The 17,529-nt window shown below is 53.3% G+C and overlaps 1 protein-coding gene and 1 long non-coding RNA gene across 2 annotated transcripts in view; both read left to right on the top strand.

Moving 5' to 3' along the window:
* Window positions 1-17,529, top strand: part of LOC132539958 (uncharacterized) — a 417,285-nt gene that overhangs the window by 15,203 nt on the left and 384,553 nt on the right. The gene's annotated exons all lie outside the window — the stretch shown is intronic.
* Window positions 1-17,529, top strand: part of KCNH2 (potassium voltage-gated channel subfamily H member 2) — a 52,791-nt gene that overhangs the window by 1,982 nt on the left and 33,280 nt on the right. The window contains exon 2 of the mRNA XM_060196809.1: window positions 831-1,061. Coding sequence (XP_060052792.1) covers window positions 831-1,061 — 231 coding nt within the window. The remainder of the gene's footprint in view (window positions 1-830; window positions 1,062-17,529) is intronic.

Here is a 17,529-nt window from a genome sequence, read left to right as displayed (position 1 = left end):
CCTGAGCCTGCTTTCTTACAAGGGGTGTCCGTGTGTGTACAGGGTGGTGGCGGCGGTGGTGGGGTGTGTGCAGCTGGGTCCCACCACAGCCTTCCCTGTCTTGGTGTGACCTTGTACCTCAGCCAGTGACCCTTGGCCTTGACCCTTCCCCCTCCACCCCCCAGTGGCGCTGTCACTGCCAGCTGCCAGCTGCCAGGTGTCTGCATGGCTCCGGACTTCCCCGGAGTCTCGGCTGTTTTACCAGAGGCGCAATAAGCCGCCTCTCTGGGCTGGAGGGGGGCGTGGCTGCCTCACATGGGGCCTAAGGCTTCCCCCCACCCCAGCCCCTTTAGCAGCCCACTCCCCAATCCGTCTCTACGCCGGTGATGCCAGGGAGCCTCTAGAAGAAGTAGCCATTTGGCAGGGCCCACAGATTCTTGGATAGGGAAAGGGGGTTTCCGGGGATCCCCGGAGACGGCGTCCAGGGAGCACCCCCAGCCTACAGGGGTGTGTGCATGAGGCCCGAGGGTCCCAGGGCCCGAGCGCCCGGCACTGTGGTGGCCACCTCCGGCCTTCCCAGCGCGAATCCTGCCCTGCGCGCTGCTCTGCTCACACCGCAGGCCCGGGGCGCGGAGGGGGCGGCGGGCCGCTGGCAGCCAGCCCGGGGTGGGGGTGGGGGAGGCCATGCAGCCAGCGCGGGGTGGTGGTGGTGGGGCTGCACCTGCATGGGGTCTTCCGGGGGACCCGCGTGCTGTTCGGGGATGGGGGGGCGGCTGCGTAGGTGGGGCCCTGCGGCGCAGCCCGCTCACCCTGCCCTCCCCACCCTGCCCCGTCCCCTCTCCCCGCCCAAGGCCGCAAGTTCATCATCGCCAACGCGCGCGTGGAGAACTGCGCGGTCATCTACTGCAACGACGGCTTCTGCGAGCTGTGCGGCTACTCGCGCGCCGAGGTGATGCAGCGGCCGTGCACCTGCGACTTCCTGCACGGGCCGCGCACGCAGCGCCGCGCCGCCGCCCAGATCGCGCAGGCCCTGCTGGGCGCCGAGGAGCGCAAGGTGGAGATCGCCTTCTACCGGAAGGACGGTAGGCGGGGCCGGGGCGGGGCTGCGGGGCCCCCGCCCCCGGGGGCGTGACCCGCTGGCAGGGTGCTGGGGGCTGCGCCTGGCGGGGAGCCTGGAGACTACCTGGGCAGGTGACGGCCACCTGGGGCTAGGTGGGGCCGGGGTAGCAGGTGCGCCGGGGACACAGAAGGCCAGGCTGGCCCGCCTCTGGGCACCCACCCACCTCTCTCTAGGTCCCCTGGGGAAGTCCCTCCTAGGTGATGGGTACTTGGAGCTAGGTGGGCTGGGCCTCACCAGCCTGGCGTGGCAGGTGCACCAGGGACTCAGAAGGCCAGGTTGGCTCACCTCTGGGCACCTCCTGCCACCCCCTACCTCTCTCTAGGTCCCCTGGGGCTGTCCCTTCCAGGTGACAGGCACCTGGAGATAGGTGGGACCTGGGTGGTAGGTTCACAGAAGGCCAGGCAGCTCGCCCCTGGGCACCTACCTCCTCTGCCACCCACCCACCTCTCTCTAGTCCTTCCCTGGTGACTGGCTCCTGGTCCTGGAAGCCGCTGGACTCTGGTGCTGTGCTGTCTCCCCTGCACCTTGGCTGTCCTGGGGTGGCAGTGCCCACATCCTCGCACGTCCTCAGCAGCCTTTGTCTCCCTGGTGGAGCGCCCCGCCCATGCCACCCCCAGCCCACGCCAGGTGTCTCAGCTCAGCTGCGCCTCCCTGTCTGTCCAGCTGCCCTGGCTTCCGGAGAGCAGATAAACAGAGCCCTGGGCGGAGTTGCACACTCCATGCCTGCCCCAGCTGGTGTCTGGGGAGGAAGGGCCCTGCAGCAGCACTGGGCTGGGGACAGGACGGGCTCAGGTACCCCAGGGTTGGTGAAGTCTTCCGCTGCGCGGTCGCTTCACAAGTGGTGAAGCAGGTCTGTAGGTGTCTATCCTCTCTGTCTCCCCCCCCCCAATTTCTCTCTGTCCTGTCCAACAACAACAACAGCAGCAATGGCAACAGCAATAATAATAATAATAACAACAAGGGCAACAAAATAGGAAAAATGGCCTCTAGGAGCAGTGGATTCATAGTGCAGGCACCGAGCCCCAGTGATAACCCTGGAGGCAAAAAAAAAAAAAGTTAAGTTATTTTGTACACGGGGGTAGTGGTTTACAAGATGTGGGTACAGTTTCTCGTCTCCCCATCATCTGTGTCTGAAGGACACCATCACAGCCCCAGAGCCTCAGTCCTGGTGACCTGCACTGGCTGAGATGGGAGCGGTTCCTCCTGACATCACAGATGTCACCCTAACCCCCTTTATCTCCTCCCGGAGTCTCCACAAAGGGCCGGGAGGTGGACACAGTTTTATTAGCATCTTATAGAGGAGGAAACCAAAGTTCAGAGAAATGAAAGAACTTTCTTGAAGACCTGGCTCTAGACCCCCCCCCCCAACACACCCCATCTATCTGATCAGGGCTTCCCCCTGTCCCCCACAGTCACGTGTTTAATGTGACATCTGTTAAAGGTGGGTTTACAAGCCGCACGGTACTTGGTGCACATTCATGTCTTGATTTTTAAAAAGAACTGTATTTATTCTACTAATGAGAGAGGAAGTGAGGAAGGGGGGAGGGAGAGAGAGAGAGAGAGAGTGTGAGCGCAGGTGGACCAGAGCACCAGCCCCTCACTCTGGGACATTCAGTGCTGGGATCAAACTTGGGACCTCATGCTTGAAAGTCCAACGCCTTAGCCACTGTACCATTTTTGGGCCGACACAGTTAAAAACAAAACCCAAAAGAATGGAGGTGGCGCAGTGATAAAGTTTTGGATTCTCAAGCATGAGGTCTTGAGTTCGATCCCCGGCAGCACATGAGCCAGAGTGATGTCTGGTTCTTTCTCTCTCCTCCTATCTTTCTCATAAATAAATTAAAAAAAAAAAAATCTAAAAAAACAGCAATAAATCTTAAAAAAAAAAAGAGAAAAGAATGAATTTCATGAGAGAAAGATGGGGGAGGGAGAAAAAGAGCAGAGCAACACTCGTGCCAGGCAGTGCCGGGGATCAAACCTGGGACCCACATGTGCAAGTCCAGAGCTCTCCCTCCTCCCAGGCTGCACTACTGCATTTGCCAAGGCCCCAGACCTCTGGCATCCTTTTCTTTTTTCTTTCTTTTTTTTTTTTTTAGTGTTTATTCATTTTTATTTTTGAGAGAGATGCAGAGAGAGAGAAACACAGAGAGGAACACCAGAACACTGCTCAGCTCTGGCCTATGGTGGTGCAGGGGATTGAACCTGGGAATTTGGAGCCTCAGGCTTGAGAGTCTCTTTGCATAACCTTTATGCAATCTACCCCCCCGCCCCCCCACCTCTGGCATCCTGATTCCTGTCCTTGTTCCCCTGACTAGAAGGGGAGTAAGGGGGAGGGGTCCCGATTCAGTTCAAAGGTCAGAAAGTGTGTGCACCCCTGGGCTGAGTGTCTGTCCTTGGTGTGTGTGTGCGTGCATGTGTGTGTGTGCCTCTCTCCTGTTCCCAGGATGGCCCCATTGGGAGTGGATAGCCTCCTGGGACTCCTTGTCCTGAGTGACCGTGAGGCTCACTTCCCTGGCCAACGTGAATTACTGACCCAGACCCCCCCCACCCCTCAGTTCCAGTGACCAGTGGTGCTAGAACCTAGACTTCTGCTCAGCTCAGGGGCTCTGCTTCCAAGGGACTGCCCACCCAGAAAGCCTCCGCCAGCCATCTCTGCCTGTCCCCTTCTCTGCCATGACCCAGCTCCCTGGGTTGCTGACAGGTCCCCCTGTGTGCCCTGAGCCACCACCCCTTAGTGATGGGCAGAGCAGGACAGAGCTGAGCCGTGGTGTGGCGTCTTCCATGTGCCCCACCACCCCCGGACAGGGAGTGGCTTCTGGGCTGTGTCCTCAGGATGTAGGGTGGTAGGGGGAGGAGGTGTGGCCTCTTGCTGGCAGGCGCCAGTGGGGACAGCTGTGCTGTGTCGCTGCCTCTGGCCCAGCTCTGTGCAGTGTCAGGGCTGGGAGCCAGACAGCCCCGTTATTTAGCTGCTGGGCCTGCGAGAGGGTGGGAGGCCACATTGGGGGTGGGCCCAGGGGGAGACGTGAGGTGCCCAGGGCTCTCTGGCTCTGTGTCCAGGCCTGGCGTGGAGGTGGCCAGTGGGCAGTGTGGGGCCGGCAGGTGGTGGTTCTGGGCAGGCTAAGTGTTCCCATGGCAGGTGCGCTCCGCACACCACACTGTCTGGGGGCAGGCCCATCTCCCCACCCTGCTCCCCTGCTCTGCTCCTGCTTCCTCTCTCTTGCTCCCGTCCTGTCACCCTGCTCCTGTCCCTGGTCCCTGCTCTTGTCCTTGGTCTGTGCTCCTGTCCCCAGCCCCCTCTTCTGTCTCCGGTTCCCTGCTTCTGTTCTTAGTCGCCCCATCCCTGTCCCCAGCTCCTGTCCCTGCTTCCTTCTGCTCCTGTCCCTGTCCCTATCCCTGTCCCTGTCCCCTGGGCTCTCTGTTCTTTGTTCCACACTCCCCTCCCCGGCTGCCTACTCCGGTGGGGTGGTCTCAGCTCCCCTCTCCCTACGCCCCTCCCACCAGTCTGTCACCTCCGTCTTCATCGAGCTTGCCCCTGCATTGTCTTCCCGCTCCCCTCCTTTCCTCCTGGCCTCTCCCCTTCTGCCCTGCCCCTCCTGTCCCCTGCACCCACCCCAGTCTCCTTCTGGAAGTCTCTGTCTGGTTCCTCACCCCTCCGGCTGGTCTGGTCGCCATGTCCCCGTCCCCACGTCCCGAGGAAGGCTGTGCGTGGGTGGGGATGGGGGTGTCTCCAGAGGAGGCCCTGTCAGACTTCTCCACTCCAGCTGCAGACCCGTTGCCATGGGAACGGGGTCAGAGGCCCCCACTGCAACAGCTGAGGGGGGCTTGAGGGGAGGGGTGGAGCCAGGCGGCTCGCCTGTCAGGACAGGGAGAGGGAGGGCCTGAGGGGGGGGACAGCCTGGATAGAGGGCAGGTGTGAGCACCTGTTGTGGTCAGGGGATCAGAGGGTCAGGAGGCCAGGGGGTCAGAGCTGGACTCAGCTTCTCCCCACCCACGCTCCCTTTGGCCAGGTGCTGGGGCTCCGGGAGGGTGCCCTGACCTGCCCCGGGGGGGGGGGGGCTCCTGCCCATGTCCCCACCTGGCCCAGCAGGGCCGGCACAGTGTCCCTGAGGGAAGCGGCTGTGCTGTTGTGTCTGTAGAACCCCTGAGAGGAGCTGTGTAAATATTTGCACTGTGGGCAGGGATGGAAGGGAGTCTGGCAGTGGCCTTGGGCCTTGGGCCTCCAGAGATGGGAGGCGGGTGGCAGGTGGGGGGCCAGGTAGAGGCGGGGCGGCAGCCTGGGCTCAGGGCTGTGTCCCCTGTGAGTGACCTGGCGGGTGTGAGAGGGCCTTCGTCCCCCAGGGGCCCAGAGCACCTCCCTCCGCTCTTCACGGAGCAGAGAACAGGCCGGCGACTTAGCTGAGCATCACAGCGCAGGACTTGCGTGCCCCAGACCCCTGGGGCCCGGGGTTCCAGTCCCAGCAGCCAGTGCTCAGACTTCTTATTTTGTTTTTCCTACCCACAGCCCTGGTTATGGTAGTTCTGGGAATTGAACCTGGGACCTCTGGGGTCTCAGGCACAGAAGTGTCTTTGCAGAACTGTTAGGCTGTCTCTCCTGTCTGCCTCTCTCATTCTCCATCGCTATCATAATATATATAGATTTATTTATCTAGTTTGGATAGAGACTGAGAAATTGAGAGAGAAGCAAGACAGAGAGACACCTGCAGCCCCGTCTCACTGCTCAGGAAGCTCCCTTTCCTATAGGTGGGGATGGGAGACTTGAACCCCAGTCCTTGCACATTATAATGTGTGTCACCATCCGGCCCCTAAATATTAAAATCAGTCAATAAGCAAAAAATGAGAACAGTCCTTTGGGCTGGCTGGGGAGGTGGCTTAGCACAGGGCTTTCGTGTCAGGGGTGTGGTTTTGACTCTTTCCTCCTTTCTCTTGTAAAGTAAATGAGCAAACCTATCTTTAAAACACTGAAAACACATTCTTCTCCATTGGGTAGCTCCCAAGGTTAGGGCAGCTGTGGGAACATCTACACCTTTGCTGGGAGGAGTCTCTCTCTCTCTCTCTCTTTTAATATCTATTTATTTATTTAGTAGAGACAGAGAAATTGAGAGGGTAAGGGGAGATAGAAAGGGAGAGACACCTGCAGCCCTGCTTCACCACTCACAAAGCTTCCCTCCTGCAGATGGGGACCAGGGGCTTGAACCTGGGTCCTTGTGCACTGTAGCACATGCACTCAACTGGGTGTCCAACCACCCGGCCCCAGAAATGTCTCCTGAGCAAAACTTCCCTCCCTGACTGGAGTAGGGGTGGGATCAGAAGTGGAAGCAGAAGCAGAGGGACCCCCGGAGACAGGTGACGGATGGGGACGGCAGGGGCTTAGCCCAAGAGTCCCCTTGGTGTCTCCTGTGCTGAGCTCTGTGGTGAGTCTCCGGGGGCCCTCTCTGTTTGGGTCAGGTGTCCACTGAGCTCGAAGCACCTGCAGGCCAGCAGCATCTGCCCCGGGCCCCCCACGCCCTCTCGAGTCTGAGCAGGTCTCCTCTAGTTTCCCTGCTGGGCTGTGCCTGTGAGCTCTGTCATTCTTGCTGAATGAATGGATGAGTGCATGAATGACTGCATGTAGGATGGATGGATGGATGGGGTGGGCTGCGAGCTCTGTTGGGAGTCCGTGACTGGGGAGCCCGGTGGCTTCACTTGTAGACTTGCTGTTTGGCCTTGGGCCACTGCCTCCGTCTCTGCCTCTGGAGGAGGAGGAAAGCCTTGCGGTGCTGTTTGCAATGTCAAGGCCAGGGGGCCCTGAGGGTATCAGGGTGGGCTCCTGACAGAGCTGGGGGTGGGGCCAGGTGGGGTGCAGGCCAGGCAGCTGGGCTTCCCGGTTGGGAGGCCGTGGGTTGGGGGGTGGCCACTGCAGCACTGCCTGTCAGCCCTCCTTCTTGCACTTGGCACAAGCAGAGGGACAGGTGGCGGCCTCACCCTGGCCTCCGAGAGGAGACCCCCTTCATTGCTTTAGACAGAGACACTCAGAGGGAGGCCAGGCTCACCCAGTGGTGGGGGCCTGAGCGAGAACTCCAGCCCAGCCTCCCCCCCCCCCCAAACTCTCTCTCTCACTGCTCAGCTCTGGCTTATGGTGGTATGAGGGATTGAACCTGGGACTTTGAAGCCTCAGGCTTGAGAATCTCTTTGCATAACTGTTACACGCTATCTCCCCTGCCCATCCCCCCTTTCTTTCTGTCTCTTTACTAGTGATTTAATGTTGATTTACAAAACTGTAAGGTAACAATGTTCAATTCCACTTCATTCCCACCCCCAGAGTCCTGTGTCCCCATGCTCTCCACTGGAAACTGCAGTGGTTCTCCCAAGGTCACAGATATGGGTTGACTATAATTTCTTTAACTTTCTTTCTTTCTTTCTTTCTTTCTTTCTTTCTTTCTTTCTTTCTTTCTTCCTTTGTGTCTGTCTGTCTATCTTTGTTTCTTTAAAAATATTTATTTATTTATTTATTCCCTTTTGTTGCATCATTGTTGTGTTTATTATTATTGTTGTTATTGTCGTTGTTGGATAGGACAGAGAGAAATGGAGAGAGGAGGGGAAGACAGAGAGGGGGAGAGAAAGACAGACACCTGCAGACCTGCTTCACCGCCTGTGAAGCGACTCCCCTGCAGGTGGGGAGCCGGGGGCTCGAACTGGGATCCTTAGACTGGTCCTTGCACTTTGTGCCACGTGCGCTTAACCCGCTGCGCTACCGCTCGACTCCTTTTTTTTTTTGTAGTCCTGCCTTTTCTTCCTTTCTAATTTACCCTGATGCCTTTTACCACTTCCAAGTGTCCTTCCTTTTTCCTCTTCCTTCTCAGATAAGAGAAACAGCCCCTGGCTTCCTCTGGTGTTTCCAGATTCTCTTCCCTTTCAGTGATGGTATAAAAACAAGATTCCTGGTGACAGACACTTTGGGTCCTGGTGGAATAGGGGGCAGGGGTACAGAGTCCTCTGGTTTACTTCCCCTATCATTCACCTCTCTGGGAGTATGGGCCAAAGTTCTTTTTTAAGAATCACTTAATTTTTTTTATATATATATTTATGTATTTTCCCTTTTGTTGCCCTTGTTGTTTAACATTGTTGTGGTTATTGATGTCATTGTTGTTGGGTAGGACAGAGAGAAATGGAGAGAGGAGGGGAAGACAGAGAGGGGGAGAGAAAGACAGACACCTGCAGACCTGCTTCACCGCCTGTGAAGCGACTCCCCTGCAGGTGGGGAGCCGGGGGCTCGAACTGGGGGTCCTTATGCCAGTCCTCACACTTTTTCCCACACGCGCTTAACCCGCTGCGCCACTGCCCGCCTCCCACCAAAGTTTTTTTGAAGTGTAGGAGGTGGAAGTTCTGGCTTCTCTAGTTGTGTCACTCTATGCCTTTATTATCTCCTGGGAAATAGAGTTTCCCTTGAGAGAGAGAAAGGAGTCAGGTTGCCCTCTGACAGCTGTAGCCCTGGGGACAGAACTGGGGGTCTCAGGCCTGCAAGTCCTGTGCTTTGCTGAGCTGTTCCCTGACCTTGAGTCTTTATTATTATTTTGTCTTTTTCTTCCTTTTGATAGGATGGAGAAGAATAATTTACTCATTATTGTCCAATAATAAGTAAATAAATAAATAATATTATTTTAAGGGAGAGAGGGAGAGAGAAAGATAAGACACCTGCCGACCTGCTTCACCGCTTGCAAAGCGTCCGCCTGCAGGTGGGGGCCAGGGGCTCGAACCTGATCCCTTGTGGCTTGTAATATGTGCTCTTAACCAGGTGCACCCCCCCCCCATGGTAATTATTACTAGACAGTGAAAGAGACCACAGCACTGATGCTTCCTTTAATGTGCGTGCTGGGAGCCAGGCCTGAAGCCGGGTCTTACACATGGCACAGCAGAGCACAATCCAAGTGGGTCATTTCACCAGCCTTGTTACGAGGTCACCGCTGTGTGGCCTCCCCAGCCCAGTCACAGCACTGATCCCCACACTCACGGAACAACCTCGAGTGGTCCTGGGCTTTGAACCCAGAGCCTTGCGTGCAGTGAACTCTGTGGTCTCCCCTATTCCCTACCTCCCAGCCGCCCCTACCTGGTCGTGGCCTTGCCACTCAGAGCCCTGCCGGTTAAGAGTTCCCTTGCCCACCTCCACACCCCCACAGCCCCCCCCATTCTGCCAGCCCCTGACCCAGTTTGTGTATTGTCAGACAATACACAAACTTTCTCCCTTCCTTTTTAAAATTTATTTAAATTTAAATTTTTTTATTCTTTAAATTTTTTTTCATTTTTAAAAATATTTATTTATTATTTATTCCCTTTTGTTGCCCTTGTTGCTTTATCGTTGTAGTTATGATTGATGTCGTTGTTGTTGGATAGGACAGAGAGAAATGGAGAGAGGAGGGGAAGACAGAGAGAGGGAGAGAAAGACAGACACCTGCAGACCTGCTTCACCGCCTGTGAAGTGACTCCCCTGCAGGTGGGGAGCCGGGGGCTTGAACTGGGATCCTTACGTGGTCCTTGCACTTTGCGCCATGTGCGCTTAACCCGCCGTGCTACCGCCTGACTTCCCTTTCTTTTTAAATCTCTTAACTATTCTTTTTTAAAATTTTAAAAAAAATTTATTTGCCATTGGATAGAGAAAGAGAGAAATCAAGAGGGGAGGGGGATATATACAGAGAGACACCTGCAGCCCTGCTTCACGACTCGCGAAGCTTTCTCCCTGCAGGTGGGGACCAGGGGCTTGAACCCGGGTCCTTGTGCCCTGGAACATGTGCGTTCAACCAGGTGCGCCACAGGCCCCCACTTTTTTTTTCTTGTGTCTGCTCCCCCACCCAGCAGCACTAGTCAAATGCACTTCCTGTGCCGGCCTTGCTGGGAGGCCTTTGTGCAAATATGCATTTGTCTGGATGTTCCAAGGGCTCTGCCATGTAAATGATGTGGACTGGCTCTTGTGTTCCCTCGGTGACGACCACATTCGCTTAAGAACAAAAGAAAAGAAAAGAAAAACAAGACACATTCTTTTAATGTTTTTTAAAAACATTCTTTTTATTTTATTTAATTTTAATTTTTTTATTATTTAAGAAAGGAGACATTAACAAAACCATAGGATAAGAGGGGTACAACTGCACACAATTCCCGCCACCCGGTCTCCATATCCCATCCCCTCCCCTGACAGCTTTCCCATTCTCTATCCCTCTGGGAGTATGGACCCAAGGTTATTGTGGGTTGCAGAAGGTGGAAGGTCTGGCTTCTGTAATTGTTTCCCAGCTGAACATGGGTGTTGATAGGTGGATCCATACTCCCAGTCTGCCTCTCTCTTTCCCTAGTGGGGCAGGGCTCTGGGGAAGCGGGGCTCCAGGACACATTGGTGGGGTTGTCTGTCCAGGGAAGCCTGGCCAGCATCCTGATGGCATCTGGAACCTGGTGGCTGAAAAGAGAGTTAACATACAGGGAGTCGGGCTGTGGCGCAGCGGGTTAAGCGCAGGTAGCGCAAAGCGCAGGGACCGGCATAAGGATCCCGGTTTGAGCCCCCGGCTCCCCACCTTCAGGGGAGTCGCCTTCACAGGCGGTGAAGCAGGTCTGCAGGTGTCTGTCTTTCTCTCCCCCTCTCTGTCTTCCCCTCCTCTCTCCATTTCTCTCTGTCCTACCCAACAACAATGACAGCAATGATGACTACAACAATAAAACAGCAAGGGCAACAAAAGGGAATAAATAAATAAAATTAATATTTTTTTCAAAAAAAGAGAGTTAACATACAAAGCCAAACAAATTGTTGAACAATCATGGATCCAAAGGTTGGAATAGTGCAGATGAAGTGTTGGGGGGTACTCACTGCAGACTCTAGTGTACTTCTGCTTTCAGGTATATATTTTTCCCTGGCTTATGGACACGTGTGAGCATATGCTGTATCTCAGGGGAGCTGGTCTATATCTAGGTTTTGGGACTTTGTTAGGAAGTGAACTACCTGGGATGGAATTAGAGAATACCATGAAAGGAAAGGTCTCACCCGAGTGATGAAGCTGAAGGGTTGTTATTCCACACCTCAAGTCTCTGGACACAGTTTGAAGTAAAGCATGCTGGTGTGGCACTCGTTGCATTGATTAGGTTGTGATCGGCGGATGCAATATTATTTGATATGAATTGGGAGAAGCATGCGGGAAAGTGGGCCCCACCCTAAGGTTCCAGGACTGGGGGGAAATATAGGCTCTATAGTGGAAATGTGAGGTTCCTGCTGTCTTAGGGTTCAAGAAGACAATGGTTAGTTATTGTTATCATCACATTATTTGGTAATTGGGTTAACTTTGAAAAGTCCCTTTGTTAGGGTTTGCTGTATAATACCCAGCATCTTGTATATAGCTGTGCCACCAGGTTGCTTCTGATCTACCTGGCCTAGGCTTTTGAGAGAGTCCGCATATCAAAGACTCAGCCTATGTATTAAAAAGACTCAGTCTGTATTTTAAATCCCTTCATTCTTGATGGTATCAAGACCACAACTTCCTCAGCCCCTCGCCTGGAGCACACAGGTTGCTACCAGGTTTTGGCTATTACTGACTGTGCTGCGGAGTCTCTGGTGGGGGAGGCTTGGCTCGCAGGCCTTCTTGCCTGGCAGTGGAGGAGGACCTGGGCTGGGGCCGGGGGAGAGTGTTTTGCAGAAAACTGAGGAGTTTTACACATGTACCAACTACTGTATTAACTATAAACTATTAATAAAATGACTTATTTTATTTACTTGATATGAGTTATCTGGGATTGCACATGAGATAGAGACACCAAGAGAGAGAAAGAGAGAGATAGAGAGACCATGGGACCAGGTGGTGGCAGACCTGGTTGAGCGCAAGGACCTGGGTTCAAGCCCCCACTCCCCACCTGCAGGGAGGAGGCTTTACAAGTCGTGAAATGAGGCTGCAGTCGTCTCTCTTTCTCTCTCCCTCCCTATCTCCTCCTCCCCTCTCAATTTTTCTCTGTCTCTACCCAATAATGAATAAATTAAATTAAACTAATTAAAAACAAACAGAGAAACAGGGACCCCGAGCTCCACTGGTTCTCATGGAGCCTCAGGCATGCAAGTCCTGTACTCCACCAGCTGAGCTCTTCTCCCAGCTGCTGAGGACTCCAGTTGTGTAGGGATCCCTGTAGGGCTGCCTTGAAGTCCATGTGGGTGGGTCTTTGGCATCTGATCTGAGGCTTCCCCGTCTTTGGGGTGTGTGCCCCTCCCTTTTGGGCCTGAACCTTTGGATGGTCTCCATAAATCAGGCTGCGGTGGTCCCCCCCATGCTCCCCCGGGGGGAGGGGGCTACGTGGTTACCTGACCCCACCCCCAAAACAGCCCAAGGGTCCTCTTCTCTGTCTTTGTCCTTCTGCTGTATTTATGCCTCTGGCAGGGGAAATGATACGTCCTTGCTCTCGCTGGCTTGACTTGATTCCCTGTGGGCTGGAGTCCCTCTGAGTCCCCTGCCTTTGCAGGGTGCCTGTCCTGTCCTGTCCTGTCCTGTCCTGTCCTGTCCTGTGAATTCCCCGCCCCTAGGCAGCTCAGTGCCCAGTTCTCTGCTGATATTGATTCTTTCTGAACCAAGTGCTTGCAAGGCTGTCTATCCATGCAGTCACAGGTTATATTTATCTTGCTGAGATACTTTGTCTGTTTTTAAAGATTCATTTTGCATGGGCTGGGGAGACAGCATCATTACTCTGCAAAAGACTTTCATGCCTGAGGCTCTGAGGTCCCAAGTTCAATCTCTGGCACCACTATATAACAGAGCTGTGCAGAGCTCTGGCCTTTCTCTCTGTAGCACCCCCCCCCATTAAAATGAAATAAAATCGGGGGTCAGGCGGTAGCGCATGGTGCAAAGTGCAAGGACCGGCTCAAGGATCCCCGTTCGAGGCCCCGGCTCCCCACCTGCAGGAGAGTCGCTTCACAGGCGGTGAAGCAGGTCTGCAGGTGTCTGTCTTTCTCCCCCCCCTCTGTCTTCCCCTCCTCTCTCTATTTCTCTCTGTCCTAGCCAACAACAAAGACATCAATAATAATAACCACAACAACGATAAAACAACAAAGGCAACAAAAGGGGAAACCATAGCCTCCAGGAGCTGTTCTTTTTCTTGGTGTAGGCACTGAGCCCCAGCAACAACTCTGGAGCCAAAAAATAAAAAAATAAAAATAATTTAAATAAAATCTATTTAAAATATCTACTTTGGGCTGGGAAGACACCATCGTGCTTATGCAAAAAGACTTTCATGCCCCAAAGTAAAATCCCTGGGTGGAGGGTGAGGGTGGATATTCGGCATCATGGGGCAGGGGGATGGGGTGGGGGGAATGGGACAGTCTTTAGGTGGTGGAATGGTGTTTATGTACACGCCTATTCATTTGCAGTCATATAAATCACTATTTAATTACTATGAGAGTATCAGAGGCCCCAGGTTTAATCCCCAGCACCAGTACCAGCCAGAGCTGGGCAGTGTCCTGGTCAGTCTTTCTCTTAAGGTCTCTTCCCACCCACCCTCTCCCCTTCCCTCCCTGCTCTTCCTCATAAGTAGTTTATTTATCTCATGAGAGAGAAGAGAGGAGGGGACTGTGGCATTGCTCAGGCACATCTCTTGCTGGGAATGGAACTCAGGACCTCATGCATGAGAATCCAGAGCTTGGTTACTCCACGTCCTCCATGTCCTCCATGGGCCGGGCCGAAGATGCTTCCAGCAGGAACAACTCTGTTGACTTTCAGCTTTAAGAACTTCTCCCCCCATCTGCGCCCAGGTGGCACGGAGCTCCGATTCCTTCGATTCCTTCTATGAACTTAATCGCTCCGGCTACCCCTGCTCCCACCCCAGCCTCCCTGTCCGCGGGGGCCAGTAGTGAGATCGAGTTGTCGCTCTTTTTCCAAGGACGGAGCCAATTTTCCCTGGCCATCCAGTAAACAGCTGTTCTTTTTCACTGCTCCGAGGACCACCTTTGTTGTTGGATGGTTTCCCCTCCTCTCCGTGGGTCTGTCTTTGAGCTCTCTGTTCCGTCTCATTTTTTATTTGCCGGTCTTGGTACTGAGACCACGTTAACAAAACAAAACAAAACAAAGCACAGCGCAGCGACAGCCGGGTAGGAGGTGGGGATCTGGGATGATGTTCTTCTCTTTCCTCTTCTCCTTGTGGAAGGTGGTCTGCTGTTTGCAGACCCCTCTTCCTTTTAAACATCAGAGCACATTTCTTGGGTCCCATAAGAATCTTGATTGTAATGAAATTGCTTTTTAAAATTTTATTTTTATTTATTATTGGATAGAGATAGAGAGAAATCGGGAGGGGAGTAGGAGGTAAAGAGACAGAGGGACAGACAGGGCCTGCCTGCAGCCCTGCTTCACCATTCCTGAAGCTTTCCCCTTGCAGGGGGGGACCAGGGGCTTGAACCCAGGTCCTTGTGCACTGTAATGTGAGCACTTAACCAGGTGCATCACCATGCGGCCCCTATTAATAGATTATTAATTATAGAATAATCTGGGGGACAACTGTCATCTTTATTTACATTTTTTATTATTGATTAAATATTAATTTACAAGATTATAAGATAACAGGGGAACAATTCTATAACGTTCCCACCACCAGAGCTCCCTGTCCCACCCCCTCCATTAGAAGCTTCCCTGTTCTTTATCCCTCTGGGAGCAGGGACCCAAATTCTCTATGGGAAGCAGAAGGTGGGAGGTCTGGCTTCTGTCATTGCTTCTCCGCTGGACATGGGTGTTGGCAGGTGGGTCCACACCCCCAGCCTGTGTCTGTCTGTCCCTAGTGGGGCAGGGCTCTGGGGAGGGGAGGCTCCAGGACACACGGGTGAGGGCGTCTGCCTAGGGAAAGCAGATTGGTATCAAGGTAGCATCTGCAACTTGGTAGCTGAAAAGCAGTAAGATATAAAGCAGGACTAAGTGTTTAATAAACAGGAACCCAAAGGTGGGAATAGAGCAGATGAAATTAGGAGTCTTGGTGTGGGAAGAAGCAAGGAGGTCTATTTTAGGTGTGTTCCAAGGGGCTCATGACTTTGGTAATTTTTACCTGAACCTGACAGTCCCATGCAGGTGGACTAGAAAAATTGTCTGTGGAGATGGTGTCAGAGTTAGGAATAGGACTAGAAAGCTGGATCAGGGTAGAGAGGAAATTGTCATCTACATTTTCTTTCTTTTCTTTATTTTATTTTATTTTTGAGAGAGATGCAGATAGAGAGAGAGGAACACCAGGCCGCGGCCCAGCTCTGGCTTATGGTGGTGCAGGGGATTGAACCTGGTCATCTGTCTTTCTCCATTTATCAGATAATTTCTCTCTCTGTCTCTCTCCTTCTCCCCGAACCACCTCCTCTCTCCAGGGAGTAAACACAGGACCTTGCATTTCTCCAAATCCCTGAGCCTTTTCCATGGGCTGAGTTATTTATTTATGAGAGAGATAGGAGAGAGAGATGTTGGAAACTAGACATCACTCTGCTACATGTGCTGCCAGGGACTGAACTCAGGACCTCATACTTGGGAGACCAACATTTTATCCACTGCGCCACCTCCCGGTCCACTTTTTAAAAATATTTATTTATTTCATAGAGACAGCCAGAAATTGAGAGGAAGGGTGAGAGAGACAGAGAGACACCTGCAGCCCTGCTTCATCACTCACAAAGCTTTCCCCCTGCAGGTGGGGACTGGGGGCTTGAACCTTGGTCCTTGTGCATTATAACATGTGTGCTCAACCAGGTGCGCCACCACCCGGCCCCTCTTTCTTTACTTTATTTATTTATTTTTAACATTTATTTATTTATTCCCTTTTGTTGCCTTTGTTGTTTTATTATTGTTGTAATTATTATTGTTGTTGTTACTGATGTCGTCATTGTTGGATAAGACAGAGAGAAATGGAGGTAAGAGGGGAAGACAGAGAGGAGGAGAGAAAGAGAGACACCTGCAGACCTGCTTCACCGCCTGTGAAGCGTCTCCCCTGCAGGTGGGGAGCCGGGGGCTGGAACCAGGATCCTTAGGCCGGTCCTTGCACTTTGTGCCACCTGCGCTTAAGCCGATGAGCTACCGCCCGACTCCCTCTTTCTTTACTTTAAAGGCAGGTGAGGCAGACAGAGCCCTGCTCCTTACCCCATGGTAAGGTACTTCTATGAGGTGCTGGGTCTTGAACCAGGACCCCTCTCCTTGCCCACTTCTCAGGCTATTTCTGAGCCCCTATTCACTTTTTAGTCTTTGCTTCTTTTCTTCTTCCTGCCTCTAGGGCTAAGGCTGGGGCTCCCTGTCTACGTGATGGATGTCACTGCTTCCAGCAGACACTTTTTTTGTTGTTGTTGCCTCCAGGGTTGTCGCTGCCTGCACTGTGAATCCACTGCTCCTGGAGACCAATTTTCCCATTTTGTTGCCTTTGTTGTTGTTATTGCTATTGTTATTTGCTGTTGTTGGATAGGACAGAGAGAAATGGAGAGAGGAGGGGAAGACAGAGAGGGGGAGAGAAAGACAGACGCCTGCAGACCTGCTTCACCACCTGTAAAGCGACTTTCCCGCAGGTGGGGAGCCGGGGGCTCGAACAGGGATCCTTACGCCAGTCCTTGCGTTTGGTGCCGGGTGCGCTACCGCCTGACTCCCCCACTTTCTTTTTTAATAAATGGTGAGAGCGGGGTCAGGCAGTGGTATATCCTGTTGAGCGCACATGCTACAATACACAAGGATCCAGGTTCAAGCCCCCAGCCCCCACTTGCTGGGAGAAGCTTTGAGAGTGGTGAAGCTGGTCTGCAGGTGTCTCTGTCTCTCTTGCTCCTTATCTCCTTCCTCATGATGTCTATCTAATAAATAAATGAATAAAATTTAAAAAAAGGATGAGGGGGCTGGGTGGTGGCGTACTCAGGTAAGTGCATAGATCACCATATGCCAGAATCCAGGTTCAAGCCCCCGGCTCCCCACCTGCAGGGAGGACACTTCATGAGTGGTGAGGCAGGGCTGCAGGTGTCTCTCTTTATCCCTCCTTCTCTGTCTCCCCTTCCCTCTCAATTGCTCTCTGTCCTGTCAAATGAAAAAAAAATGTAGAAATAAAAAAAAAGGAAAGAATGTTTGCCAGGAGTGTTAGATACCTACTGCCAGCACTAAGCACCAGCAATAAGCCTGGTGGCAAAAAAAAAAAAAAAGAGGGTGAGAGACAGAGATAGAAATAGAAGGACAGGGTGCACGGGGGCCGGGAAGAGACACCCCAGTAGACATAACAGCTCTGCTCCATTGCTTGGAAAGCTTCTTCGCTGCATGGTGGTCCCATGTGGTGCCTGGGGACTCGAACCCAGCTCCTTGTGCCCTGTGAAGAGCGTGCTCCACCATCTCCGTTGGACACTCAGTGTCTCCGACTGTGTTTGGGCCTTTTCCCACGTGCCCCCACGGGCGCTGTGCCCGGCTGTCAGCAGTCCGTGCCCTCTGGGCTGGACAGTCTGATGGAGCTGGAGCAGCTTCCAGGGG

Source organism: Erinaceus europaeus, chromosome 8 (assembly GCF_950295315.1).
Source record: "Erinaceus europaeus chromosome 8, mEriEur2.1, whole genome shotgun sequence".
Classification (NCBI taxonomy): Eukaryota; Metazoa; Chordata; class Mammalia; order Eulipotyphla; family Erinaceidae; genus Erinaceus; species Erinaceus europaeus.
This window is presented reverse-complemented; position numbering and strand designations above follow the sequence as displayed.